This window comes from Mytilus californianus, unplaced genomic scaffold, assembly GCF_021869535.1.
Source record: "Mytilus californianus isolate M0D057914Y unplaced genomic scaffold, xbMytCali1.0.p SCAF_2, whole genome shotgun sequence".
NCBI classification, from domain to species: Eukaryota; Metazoa; Mollusca; class Bivalvia; order Mytilida; family Mytilidae; genus Mytilus; species Mytilus californianus.
Window position 1 is genome coordinate 80,444,012 of NW_026262668.1, and position 15,171 is coordinate 80,459,182.

At 30.9% G+C, this 15,171-nt stretch overlaps 1 protein-coding gene across 4 annotated transcripts in view; it reads right to left on the bottom strand.

The window, feature by feature from the left end:
• The window catches only part of LOC127728294 (ral guanine nucleotide dissociation stimulator-like 1), a 431,288-nt gene that overhangs the window by 398,102 nt on the left and 18,015 nt on the right, over window positions 1–15,171 (bottom strand). For all 4 annotated transcript variants that reach the window (XR_007994072.1, XM_052235632.1, XM_052235631.1 and 1 more), the window contains exons 3-9: window positions 10,795–11,000; window positions 9,929–9,997; window positions 5,823–6,007; window positions 5,209–5,342; window positions 1,079–1,300; window positions 548–651; window positions 139–223 (exon numbers count right to left, since the gene is read on the bottom strand). Coding sequence is in view for 3 of the 4 variants with exons in the window: in XM_052235632.1 (XP_052091592.1) it covers window positions 139–223; window positions 548–651; window positions 1,079–1,300; window positions 5,209–5,342; window positions 5,823–6,007; window positions 9,929–9,997; window positions 10,795–11,000 (1,005 nt within the window). In the remaining variant the exon portion in view is untranslated. The remainder of the gene's footprint in view (window positions 1–138; window positions 224–547; window positions 652–1,078; window positions 1,301–5,208; window positions 5,343–5,822; window positions 6,008–9,928; window positions 9,998–10,794; window positions 11,001–15,171) is intronic.

A 15,171-nucleotide genomic window follows, 5' to 3' on the forward strand; every position in this document is an offset into this window, starting at 1 on the left:
ATACTTATAGCCTAGCTTGAATTTCTAAAAAAAAGTCATAATAATTTGTTCTCTTACTTAACCTGTCAAAATATGAGATGAACTTTGACCTTTTCTGAAATGCAATAACACCTGACTTCAATTTAAAGCAATATTTACTTTCATTAATAGTTCTCTGGAGGCTATCTGATTGTTTTCACTAGAGAAAATTTCTGCAAGCCTCTGGAATAATTCTATACTCTCTCTGAAAAACAGGATTGATTAAATAAGCTTAATTGTAAAATAAAAGTGTGACTATATAAATTCAATCATTTCAATAAAGTTTTTTAAACAAAAAATCTGAAGATATTCCAAATGAGTAGATGACATTTCAATGAAAGATTTCTATCATATATATCAAGAATTATTGTAATAATTCTTCTGTTTATGATTTAACTTTGATACTGACATGTCTGTAGCCTTCACAGTACTGAAAAAGTATTGACAGTACAAAATCAAAGGAAATTAAGTTAATCTATAATATGTAATGTAATAAGTTTATTTGTGCAAATATATAAAAATAACTTACTTTGGAAGAGACGACCAGCATCTCCGTAACCTGTATATTGAGTGAGCCTGTAGACCTGAGATTATAGCCTTTAGAGAGGAAAAATTCTTCAAATTTCTCAATTCCTGTCAAATGAAAACACTTCTATTCAGACATAATTAAGGTCTAACACCCTTTTGTTTTTCACTGCATTGCACGAAACAATATTTTCTTTACAGTAACAAACTATCTCTTACATGGTGTAAAATATAATTTGAAAATATTTCTGAATCTTTCATTTCTTTCTCAAAACTCTTTGTATCAAGGTGTATGAATTATCTGAGTTGGGAAAAAGTGTAAAGAAATCATTGTTGAAATATTGTTTGAAAAAACAGTTCAGTGGTTTTATAAACAAATACTTGAACATGCAAGTTAAATTAGAAAAGATTTACAGCCAAAAAGCTGGTAGTAAATGAGTACGAAAATAAAATATGAATTTATGTTTTATAGTTCAAAGGGTATAAGCTTTCTGTCTTGCCAAACTAGGATTTTATTTGATACTGAACTACTTACTTGAGCAGTCTCTATCCACTTCTGTATAATCCTAGCACGTTGTGATGCTCTGAGCTCAGGATTTTTCAAAATTGTAGCAATAACCCGTAAAGAAACTCTGTTGAACTGTTCTATTGTTGCCAATACACTTGAAGCCACATTACCTCCCCTACCATGTTTCCTATCTCTCCGAGCCCACACAGCACCTAGACATTGATGAGGTACAACCATTTTAAATAATTGCTGAAATAGAAATTATAAATCTTAAACAAGTATAGTAAAAAATTCGTAAGGGTTCCGCTGAACCCAGTGTCTCACCTACTTTTACTGTTAGTCGCAGGCTAAACAAAAATGGGGAAAAAATTATAAATTTTCCTCTAGATACTATCTTTTGATTGAAAGAAGCTTCTATCCAAGTTTGGTAAAAATCCAGGATGGTTTATGAATCTAATAAATGTTTTAAAAACTTTAACTGCAGACTGTATGTAATGTTAACTGGAAGAAAAACTAAGTCCATTTATAAGAAATACACGGAAAAACAGGAAATAAATTTTTACAAAATTTCCTTCTAGATACTAGCTTTTGATCATAAACAAGCTTCTGTCCAAGTTTGGTAGAAATCCAGGATAGTTTAAAAAAGTTATTAAAATTTCAAAAACTTTAACCACAGAGTGAATATTTGTGGACGCTGCCGCTGACGACGACGGAATGTATGATGGCTATATCTCGCTTTTGCGACAAAAGTCGCAGGCTCGACAAAAAAGAAAGAAAAAAAAAAAGTAGAAAACAGCAGAAAAAAAAGGGGAAGCAAGTTTTTTTAAAAAAAAGTATCTTACAGGGCAATTTTTTTCTTCATTTAACTGACATTGACATTAGCAATTTTTTAGCTGACTATTATATATAATTAATATATTAATATTTCAAGGTACCATTTGACATAAATAGATGTACAGCTTGAATTTTAGTGTTTCTATGTGTGATTGCATTGACTGTTTTGTAGTGAGCTACTTAGGAATGGGTTATGCTTAATAAAGAGCTGTGCCATGAGCCCATGATACACCTGTCTCTTTTTCAAAGAATAAAGTTCCATAACTCCTCAATATCATATCAGAAATTTATATAAATAAAATGCTCCGCAGGGCGCAGCTTGATATGACCGCAGAGGTCGAACCCTGAACAGTTGGGGCAAGTATGGACACAACATTCAAGCTTGATACAGCTCTGAATTTGGATTGTGATTAAATATTTGACACAGCATAGGTTTCTGACACAGAATGAATGTGGTCTAAGAACTTAAAAATTTTAAATTGGACATTCACCTATTATGGTCCAATATCCAAAATCTAAATACATGGTTAGATTCAGCATATCAAAGAACCCCAAGAATTCAATTTTTGATGAAATCAAACAAAGTTTAATTTTGGACCCTTTTGACCTTAATGTGGAAAAAGTTGATAACGGGGCCCATAAATCAAAAATCTAAATACATGGTTAGATTCAGCATATCAAAGAACCCCATATATTCAATTATTGTTGAAATCAAACAAAGTTTAATTTGGGACCCCGATTTGGACCAACTTGAAAACTGGGCCCATAATCAAAAATCTAAATACATGTTTAGATTCAGCATATCAAAGAACCCTAAAAATTCAATTTTTGTTAAAATCAAACTAAGTTTAATTTTGGACCCTTTGGACCTTAATGTAGACCAATTTGAAAACAGAACCAAAAATTAAGAATCTAAATACACGGTTAGATTCGGCATATCAAAGAACCCCAATAATTCAATTTTTGATGAAATCAAACAAAGTTAAATTTTGGACCCTTTGGACCTCAATGTGGACCAATTTAAAAACGGGGCCCAAAATCCAAAAACTTAATACACGGTTAGATTCAGCATATTAAAGAACCCCAAGAATTCAAGAATAAAACCCCATTGAAATTGATAAAAAAATAAGCAATTTATACGAAGTATCTTCTTTTGCACAATACTGTGCAATTGAATATTTCTTGCTATTGCGCAATACTGTACAATTGACAATTTCTTGCTATTGCGCAATATTGTGCCATTGGATATTTCTTGCTATTGCGCAATACTGTGCAATTGAAGATTTCTTGCTATTGCGCAATACTGTGCAATTGAAGATTTCTTGCTATTGTGCAATACTGTGCAATTGAAAATTTCTTGCTATTGCACAATACTTATTATATAATAATTTACACATCCTGTTTGGTGTGTATCTCCTACCATATCATTATTATTTGCTTTTAAATATAAATCAGAAATAACCAACTTAAAATGGAAAATTTTAAAAGAAAAAAAAAAGGAAAAAAAGAAAAAAAAAAAAAAAAAATCCCCCCTCCAAATTTTTTGAACCCCCTTATGATTCATCACCCCTAAACTCAATCCAAGCCTTCCCTTTGTGGTATGGTACCTTGCAGTACAATTTCAGAGAGATCCATACACTTGAACACAAGTTATTGTCTGGAAACTAGAAAAATGCTTATTTTTGGCCCCTTTTTGGCCCCCAATTCCTAAACGTTTCGGGCAATTACCCCCAAACTCAATTCCAGCTTTCCCTTTGTGATATGGAACCTTGTAGTACAATTTCAGAAATATCCAAACACTTACACACAAGTTATTGTCATGAAACTAGAAAAATGCTTGTTTTTTGCCCCTTTTTTGGCCCCTAATTCCTAAAATTTTGAGGCAATTACCCCCAAAATCAATTACAGCCTTCCCTTTGTGATATGGAACCTTGTGGTACAATGTCAGAGAGATCCATACACTTACACACAAGTTATTGTCTGGAAGTTACAAAAATGCTTATTTTTTGCCCCTTTTTGGCCCCTAATTCCTTAACTGTTGGTACCATAACCCCCAAAATCAATCCCAACCTTCCTTTCGTGGTATTGAACCTTATGGTAAAATTTCATGGAGATCCATTCACTTAAACTAAAGTTAGAGTGCGAAAACCAATGTGTCTTCGGACGACGCCGGACGACGACGACGACGACGCCAACGTCATACCAATATACGACCAAAAAATTTTTAATTTTATGCGGTCGTATAAAAACTAAAGGGATGTTATTTTAATAGATATAAAACAGTCACGTTCCATAACTCCTCAATATCATATCAGAAATTTATATAAAAAACTAAAGGGATGTTATTTTAATAGATATAAAACAGTCACGTTCCATAACTCCTCAATATCATATCAGAAATTTATATAAAAAACTAAAGGGATGTTATTTTAATAGATATAAAACAGTCACCAAAGTTTCATGAAAACTGCTCAAAGCACTTTTGAGTTATTGTCAATATACTGGAAAATCCCCCCTTTTTTTATGAATAAAATCCCATAACTCGAAAGTGTAAAATCTAAAATTTAGAAAAATCGAAAGGGAGTTTACGTCAATAGATATAAACAATTCACCAAAGTTACACGAAAACTGCTCACTTACGTCAATAGATATAAACAATTCACCAAAGTTTCATTAGTTAAAATGTTTTGGAGTTGTTGTCCGACATGTTGACTACGGACGAACAGGCAACGGTATACCATGATATGTCCCGTAAACAGGCGTAAAAATGGATTAATGGGAAGCAATTCTGATTTTTAAAAAGTCCTCAGTTATAAATAACCTGCAGACTGGTTATGGTATTTGGGACTCAGCTCTTTGGAATTTAGGTGTTCTTCTGTAATTTTTGTGACTGTTTATGTCTAACCTACTAAACAACCTTATACTTATTGCATCTTTATAGATCAACTGTTCTGCTGTAATGTTTGTGACTGTTTATGTCTAACCTACTTAACAACCTTATACTTACTGCATCTTTATAGATCAACTGTTCTGCTGTAATGTTTGTGACTGTTTATGTCTAACCTACTAAACAACCTTATACTTACTGCATCTTTATATGTCAACTGTTCTGCTGTAATGTTTGTGACTGTTTATGTCTAACCTACTAAACAACCTTATACTTACTGCATCTTTATATGTCAACTGTTCTGCTGTAATGTTTGTGACTGTTTATGTCTAACCTACTAAACAACCTTATACTTACTGCATCTTTATATGTCAACTGTTCTTCTGTAATGTTTGTGACTGGTTATGTCTAACCTACTAAACAACATTATACTTACTGCATCTTTATATGTCAACTGTTCTGCTAGCCTCTGATTGGAGATATCCATTAACTGTAATGGCTTAACATAATCCATATCCATCATATGATCTACCTCATCACATAAAGAGAACCGGAATTCTATACCACCATCTCAAAATATTTAAAGTTACCATTAGTTAAAACATATTTTATTATTTAATTCAAGTATTTAGATGTAATACAATATACAAATTGGTATGAACATATAATAGATTACAGATGAATCATTAATAGGATAAGAAAACAAGATGTTTGTTCCTTATCTAATCTGTTTCCAAAGTCACAATCAACTCCAATTTTTCACTAAGAAATTAGTAAGAATCATTATACAGTTTCTTATAGTGCTACATTAGATGTTGCTTCAGCTATTGCCACTCCACTTCTGTTAACAGGACTAATCAAGATCAATCGCAATCATATGATCTGTAATGTGAATAATCAAAAGCCATCAGAATTAATTTTTTTTCTATTTTCATTTGGCAAGTATGAATATGGTCCTATTTATCAGTCCTGTAGTTGTGATTACATCTTTTTATCCCAATCCTTTATCTCTTATATTGCAATAAGACTATAACATCTTTTAATAAATACCTGATCTATTTGAAGCCTCCTTTAGGAATTTTTCTAACTTGTGTTTGGCTCGTGATGACAGGTCACTGTCAGGTATGTGACGTTCTGAGAATTTCATAAGAGTATGTAAGCATGGATAATCTGGATCTTCTCTAAAATCATCAGGATATGTATCCAACCATACCGATATTACAGATTTTATTGTTCTGGAATGAAAAATACTTTAGTAGTATATTACGGTTTATGTAAATATAAGATCCTATATCAAAATACTGGAGAACATCAGAACTCATCTACTGCAAATTCAGAATTTTTTTGCATGTTTTCATTATTTCAAAAAATTGCACTGGGATAGGCTTCACAAAAATAATAAATTGCTTCGCTGAGCGCAGCTGGATACGACAGCAGAGGTCCAACCCTGAACAGTTGGGGCAAAAATGGACACAATGTTTGTGCATGAAACAGGTCTGAATTTGGATTGTAATTAAATATTTGACACAACAGGTTTCTGACACAGATTAACTGTAGTCAAAGAACTTAGAATTGGTTATATGATTGGAATTTATATTCAATTTTTTGATTTTGTGCAATACACTATGCTGTTGCGAATTGACCCCCCCCCCCCCCTTTTTTATTGCTTTTGTGCAATACACTATGCTGTTGCGAATTGACCCCCTTCAAAAAAGAAATTTTAAATTTTGCCATCCCCCCCACCCCCCCTCTAAAAAAAAATATTTAAAGAAATTTTCGTTTTAATTTCTGAAATCTCAAATGAGAAAAAATTGTCCTTCCCTTCACAATTTCTATTTACCCCCCCCCCCCCCCCCCCTTTTCCAAAAAAAAAAATTCTTTCCCTCAAGATATGGTCATAATCTCAATTCAAATTTCCAATGGAGTTTGCAACCATAATTACCCATTTAAATACATCATAAAAGTCTTAAGATAGAAAATGACATACATATTCATGGCTAAAATCAATATATTAAATATTCCTTAATCAGCATTTTTAAATAGTAACTTCTAAAAATAAATTGACAGCTAATCACCTCAAGACAATACAACATTTCTTTATACATAATTTAAAAGCAGTGTAAGGGAGGTAATCCAAACTTAACATTGTACTTTTTTTTAATTGTCCATTAACCAGGAAACCCTTGTTTTTTCCCCTTTTTTGCCCCTAATTCCTAAACGGTTTGAGCCATAACCCCCCAAAGCCAATCCTAACTATCCCTTTGTGGTATGGAAACTTGTGGTATAATTTCAGAGAGATCCATACACCGTTCCACAAGTTATTGTCTGGAAACTAGAAAAATGCTTATTTGGGCCCCTTTTTGGCCCCTAATTCCTAAACTGTTAGGACTATAACCCCCAAAATCAATCCCAACCTTCCTTTTGTGGTTATAAACCTTGTGTTTAAATTTGATAGATTTCAATTTACATTAACTAAAGTTATTGTCCGGAAACCAAATGTCTTTGGACGACGCTGACAATGACGTGATACCAATATACGACCGCAAAATTTTTTGCAGTCGTATAAAAACTTGCATTTCAAATGCATTTAATGATTTCATAATTTGTATGCATCATTTTGTGAAATTGTCTTCATTAATTTCACATTTTTTTCATTGTTTGTCAATCACAATAATAAATGCACACAATTTTTTTTGAATTTACAGCTGTCATTGAATGTTAGCTACAAGACACTACACAGAAGTAGTATTATGATATTCAGGGTTTGGTGTTAATCTGAAGCATAGAACGTACAATTCAGTCAAGTTAAAAAAAAAAAGAAATAAAGAAAATACTGAAAGAGGGTTATAAAAAATTTGTAAGTCTTATAAAGCTTAGAATAGGATCCGACAGAGATGATAATGTTATCTTTGTTATCAAGGTAACATATTGTTGGTTGTACACATGGTATTTCTATCAGGTGTGATGTTATCTTATTTCACGGCATACACAAACACAAAATATCAATTTAAAAACATTCAGTATTTACTATTATATAGTAAACAAATGGCAAAAAAAAAAAAAATCTCTGTTTTAAGCTAGATGAACTTCAGACCATATATATAGGTAAGTGCTACCATGAAGGAATGATGATATATGTGTAGACAAGTCATAAAATGGAAAGTTGAAGCAGGTACCAATTTAACTTGAAACACTTTTCATTTCAGACTTTATTTAACAAGGTTTAAAGTTAAGATTACAAATATCCCTACTTTTTTGTAAAAACAAATTCCTTTAATCAATGTAAATGTTGAATATGAAAATTATGAAAAAGGAAACAGCATATTTATTCCACCTGCTAGTTGGTGGTTTTTTAATAACCTGAAATTGAAGCAGACCCTTTGAGTTTTTTAATCTTACATCATAGAACACATAAGGCTCAATATTCAAACATGTTCTTTTTAGTTTTTATGTTTCACTTCTATGATGAGGATCGAAAATGCTTTTAACATCCTTTCTGGAACTTTGAAGTGATCTTCCAACATAGAAAGGATTTATATTTTTCCAACAAAGTAAATGTGATAAACATCTTACACTATATACCTATGTAAACACAAGCTTTGTACATAAATCTGAAAGGAATCATTAATTAATCATTAATTTGAAAGTGTAAAATGGTACTGGTATGCCAAGAGAAATAGGTAGTGATGAGTTATAATGAGTAAGACATTGAATCATCAGCAACAGGCTTTAGCATCTGCTGTTTAATACTATCTGTCAGTGATTAATATTCCAAGGCCACACAAATAAGTTTACTTCCTTTCCTTAAGTACAAAATGAGGAAGTCTCTACTGTACAAGTTTCACTTTCATTTTATAAACATGAAATTTTGGTTCATCATAAACAAAATAACACTCATAAATCAATGAAAATTTATCCCAAATCACCTCGTAGTAATAATATATAAAATATTACCACTATGAAACCAAAAGTTTTTATAACAAGGAAAGAAATATTGTTTTGAAAATTTATTAGTCAATAATTTTCTGTAATTTCACAATGGTATTAACAAAAATTATTAAATCCTGCTCTGAAAAGTCTGTGTTCTCATCTGACCTGTTTTAGCTTAAAATTTGAAAGCAAAAACCGCAGAACTTTGGAGAATTGAATGAAATTGCACAATCATTTTTCTTTTTTTTCATATGATACAGTTTCTTCATTTTCATTCAAAAACCTGTTTAAACAAGAATGTGTCCATAGTACACGGATGCCCCACTCGCACTATCATTTTCTATGTTCAGTGGACCGTGAAATTGGGGTCAAAACTTTAATTTGGCATTAAAATTAGAAAGATCATATCATAGGGAACATGTGTACTAAGTTTCAAGTTGATTGGACTTCAACTTCAACAAAAACTCACTTGACCAAAAACTTTAACCTGAAGCGGGACAGACAGACGGACGGACGGACGAACAAACGAATGGACGCACAGACCAGAAAACATAATGCCCATACTACTATCGTAGTGGGGCATAAAAATGAACATAAAGAGATGTTGAATATACATCTATGGGACAACAGTTCAATGGCACAAATAACTGAAAGAAATCTAGGGATCTACATACTGTCTTCATTAGACAAGAATCTATACAATATGTCAAGGTATCAATCCCCCAGTCTTAAAAAGTTAAATAAATAGCAAGAATCACAGATTTTTTGAAACACTGTTTCACCATATCATATTATCATATAGTACCAAATACCTCTAAATTACACTCTCTGTTAAATACAAAAAGGCTTTCAACATTAAAAAGACTGTGTAAATTTATCAGAGTAATAAATGAAAACGTCAGTCCTTCTGTCTAATGAACAAATTTAATTTGTATCTATTTGTATCTTTTTATTTTTATTAATATCATATTTCTGGCTTTCTTTTTGTTTTTTGTTTATTCTTGTTCTTATTATTTTTGTTTTTTTTTAATATATTTTTGTATTGTCTTTTGTGTACATTTTCTCCGTGTATCACCTTAAGCACTGTATTTTAAATTATTATGTTTCCTTCTTTGTACCTTTGTTAGTTGGTTTAAGAGAATAAAGGATCTATCTAACAGTATTCCTGTTATGCCTAGGTAATTTCACAAATGGCCCATTTGCCATATTGGAGTCAAGAAAAATACCTTTGTTGACTATCATGTAACTCCTTCTTTTCTTTACTGTCAGTACCAGTTTTTCTCAACCATTTAAACCTATAAAGAATTATTTTTTCAGATTGTAATTTTTTTTTATGATAAATGTAATAAGGAAATGACTTATGAGTAAATAATGTCAAAATATTATGTTTATTAGTAACTAAATTGGAAAGGTGTCTATGCCATTTGGTGATATCTTTTGAGTAAAGTTAAATTTAAAACAGGAATATAAGCACATGAATAAAATAGAGGTAAATAAGCAAAAATAACAAAGCAGTTTTTCAACAATATTGAGGAATAATAATTAAATGTTGTCAGTTTACCAGATGTACTGATGCCCTTACACAATAACAAACAGGTGTAGCTTGAGAGTAGATACATTTCATTGCTTCACTGGATGTTTACATTATTTTGTAAATAAGTATACCATTTTTTGGTATATTTATTTGTTATCATGGAAACAATTAGGTTGCCAAAACATGAGGAACCATTTTTCTGTTTTTAATGTTTGTCTTGATATTGTTACTATGGTTTGCAATAGCATAAAGTAAACAACAACAAACTGTTAAAACAGAAATAATGACAGATGTGATCATCCTTTTTATCAGTACTGTTTTTTAAATATAACAGAGCAGATCATAACATCAGAGTCATGAGTAATTCATTATAAATACTGCGTAATTGAATTTTTAGGTATTATTGATTTATCTGGGCATATTAAAAAGTCTGCTTGAAGAAAGGAAGTGACAGATACAAAATATCTGTGTAAGCTTGGCCTTTCTCTTACAAAAACTTGGTCAACTCACTTGAGCAAATGAAAAGACTTTTGAGCTACAATTGTTTTGATAATTTACCTGTCTATTAATAAATCCAAAACCTGTTTTGGTGTTGCAAATGTGCGGAAAGTAGCCAAGAAAACATTAACATAAGTTGAGTCCAGCTCTCCTTTTACTGTCACTAAGCTTTCCACTAGTTTTTCTAATCTTCCTGCTTTGATCACTCTAATTTTCTGTGTCTCCCACATGAGATGTGAAAATTCTTTCCCTTTTTCATTTTCCAACTGAAATACAGTATTTAAAATAAGTATCCTAATTATCTAAATACAAGATTTTTAGATTATTATTAAAGTTACTTGCCATATCAGGCACATTTTGTTTTACAATCACTCAGAACAGTGTCCATCTGATATGTAAGCAAAGATATTTTTGTATTTAACATGAATCATATTCAAGTTAAGATTTCTTTTCTCTTTAAATTATGAATATAAATATATGGGATTGAGGTTCATGAAAAAATTCCATGAAATGCTTGGAAATATAGTCATATGATAGAAACAGTTATTTTATAGATGCTATGAGATGTCCCATGATATTTTTAAAACTTATAAATTATAATTATATCATATTACAAATTAATAAATGGGGAATGTGTCCATGGGACACAGATGATGATGCCACCACTTGCATATCATATAAAGTTATTAAGGGACATAACTGAAGAACGGTAAAAGTGACTCTATCCAAATTTGTACTGATCTGAGTTTTGTGGTAATAAGTATTGTGTGTAAGTTTCATAACATTTGGTTGAGGCAAACTTAAGTTAGAGAACGGAAACAAAAAATTCAGCAATTTTCCCATTTGTGAAGGGGCATAACTCTAGAACAGTAAAAGTGACACCACCAAAATTCAAACTTGATCTGTATTTTGTAATAATAAGCATTGTGTATAAGTTTCATAACATTTGGTTGAGGCTAACTAAAGAAAGAGAACGGAAGTGAAAAATTCAGCAATTTTTCCCTTTGTAAAGGGGCATAACTCTAGAACAGTTAAAGTGACACCACCAAAATTCAAACTTGATCTGTATTTTGTAGTAATAAGCATTGTGTATAAGTTTCATAACATTAGAATGGTTAAAGTGACACCACCAAAATTCAAACTTGATCCGTATTTTGTTATAAAAAGCATTGTGTAGAAATTTCATAACATTTAGTTGAGGCAAACTAAAGTTAGAGAACGGAAACCAACTTTGTGATTACATAGGTACAGAGGGACATAGGTAAAACTTAATGCCCCCTCCGCTTCGACGGGGGCATAATAATGATACAAATTAAAAAAATATCTAACATATTACAAATACATTTTGTACTGATATCAATAAGATACAAGAATGTGTCCATAGTACACGGATGCCCCACTCGCACTATCATTTTCTATGTTCAGTGGACTGTGAAATTGGTGTCAAAACTCTAATTTGGCATTTAAATTATAAAGATCATATCATAGGAAACATGTGTACAATGTACCAAGTTTCAAGTTGATTGAACTTCAACTTCATCAAAAACTACCTTGACCAAAAACTTTATCCTGAAGCGGGACAGACGGACAAACGGACAGACACACAGACCGAAAAAACATAATGCCCCTCTACTATTGTAGGTGGGGCATAAAAAAGGCCCATATTTATGAGACCGACCTGATCCATATTTTAAGAACAGCTTACAGTACTTGTACCATAGACAATATAAAATAAGGAGATGTGATCTCATTACCAATAAAATAAAGTGGATTTAAGCAAAATAGGTCGCCTTCGAATAGTCTCTTTAATTCTAAAATTTTTTAATTAGATTCTTGTTCAGATTTTTTATTGAATTTTAAGACAATAGGTAAAATTCTGTATCACAATGCAGATACATGTACCATGTTTTATAAAAACATATCATAATGAAAAATAATAGATTATAAATGAACAGCATATTCTATTTTAATTTTCTCTGACATGGTTAGATACAAGAATAGAAATATGCTGATAACAATCAACATTTATTTTGATTTAGAAAGTAAAAAAAAAGAGATTTCTGCTCCAAACTATAAAACATTTTAAGAATAAAAAGAATGATTTAAAGCATTTAGTGATGAGGTTATCATGAAAATCAGAAAAAAAGGATGCATTAGTAAAGGTAAATGATGTAATTATCACGTAGACAAGATCTGTACCTAACAACATTTAATGTTACTTTGAAGGCTGCACCTAGGTTTTAGTTGCACTGCATATCTTATGCAAGAAAGAATAAAGCTAATATTCTTTTGTAAACAGGATAACTGCTAAAAGATGAAAATTTATCTTCCTAAGATTTTTTTTCCATTCTAATGTTAATTTTATAAATCAATCTGACTCGTAAAGTTTGTCAAAACTGGCATTTAGATCATCCACAAAAATCAGTAGTTGTTTTCTTCCAGAAAAATCAGAAGTTGTTTTCTTCCAGAAAAATCAGAAGTTGTTTTCTTCCAGAAAAATCAGTAGTTGTTTTTTTGTATAATAGACCTTAGTTCTACTGGTTTAGATAACAACACAGAAACATAACAACTTTTACTTATAGTTTTATTTTGATTGCTAGTGCATTTTGTACCAGTTAAACACCACACTTCCCAATACACAAATTCTTAAACAATACCAAATATTTCATCTCATAGCTGTATGTATAGCAAAATATGAATTAGAAATTTTACTTTTACACTTCTTCATCATATACTGCTAGATTAATGACCATCTCATAAGATAAAGAAATCTTAATATTTTCATGACTACACTGTATGGTTACATTTTCTTTATATTAACTATGACTGATATACTAGTGGGTTATTTTAAAGTGTGCACCACATTTTTTATGTTATTTTGAATAGACAGAAAAAATATTACAGTCATTTCTTATAATTTAATTCTAAATTCCATTTTAAACCGTAGTAAACCATGAAAAAACGTTGATGACGTCACGGTCACATGACAAAATTATGTCTCTGAGCTGATAAACAAAACAACGTCAGCCAATCAGCCTTCAAGACGCGTTACATCCAAAATTAATTTATTTTCAAATAAATGTAAAAAGCCTTACTGTATAAATACAAAGAGTGATTTTTTTTCATTTGGAGTTCAAATTTATATAACAGCGCAAAATTTTCATAACAACTTGTTGTTTTTTTTTAAATAATCAATGGCATCTTGTTTAATTCATAGTGGTAGTTATAAAACGTTTGCATATTAACACATAGCATTACAAACAGAGTGTTGAATTTTTTGTCATCAGAAAATAAAACTGTGTTTTTTTTTAGAAGTTTGCAAATCTCTGTGAGATGATCTCTTACACAGTAAAATCATTTATGGTTTCACTGTTTGGATTAAAATGACATCAAAAGAATAAATGAATGGTAATTTTACTATTAGCTGTGGACATATGTTTAGGTACAACTAGATGCCACTAATAAAAACAATACAGGCTTTCAGGCAACAGTTCTCCATTTTGAAATAACTAAGAACAAACAAGTGTGGGTCTGGCCCACCACATATTGTGCATGAACCAACCCATGCTATCAGGACCATGTGTGTTGTTTGCTATTACTTGCCTTTAATTGTTTGTCTAGATGTTCTTTGATTCAGGTAAAAAAATTATGTTAAATACACAAGACATGCAAGACAAACAAAACCTTTCTAAGATTTTATTACAAGAGCAAAACAAAAGGACTTAGAAGAATCAGAATATTTTTTGGATGAAATTGAGAGTAAAATTTACAGCTGTACATACGCCATTTTACAATTAAGGTGCCCTATGCTTTAATTTTCTACCCTGCTTCTATTGCAAATGAATTTCTTTAAAGTTTTGTTTAAGAACGTCTGTTCACTCTGACACTATTGGTTTTTTTGGGAGCATACCATACATATATAATGTAGTGCAAATGTATTACTCTTAAGATTACTAACACAAAACATCTGATAAGTATGATAAGACATTTATTTCAATAGTTATCAAACTTATAACAGAGGAAAATATTAATCATCTTTCATTATTTTATGTTTTTAGATAGAAGGAAGTGGAATGAACATCTTATCTGAAATGAATCAATTTAAATCTCTAGAATCAATGGCCTTGTGCATGTTGTGGTTATATAACTATAGAGGTTACTGCAGACTGCCATTAAAATGTCAAAAAAAATAATTTTAAATATAGCATAACAGCACTTAAAACAATAAATTACGAACTTTTACTAGTTCAAGGTGGAATAAAGTTGCTTGTACTCTATAGCTAAAAATATACCTTGCGAATGCCAAACTGACACTTTTGATTCTGTTATAAAATCCTTTTTTCTTCAAAATTTCATTCTTCACAACATTCAAAATTGAACCCCAAAAATGTACACTAAAAAGTAGCATTAAGAATATTTGGTAAATCAGATTAGTAT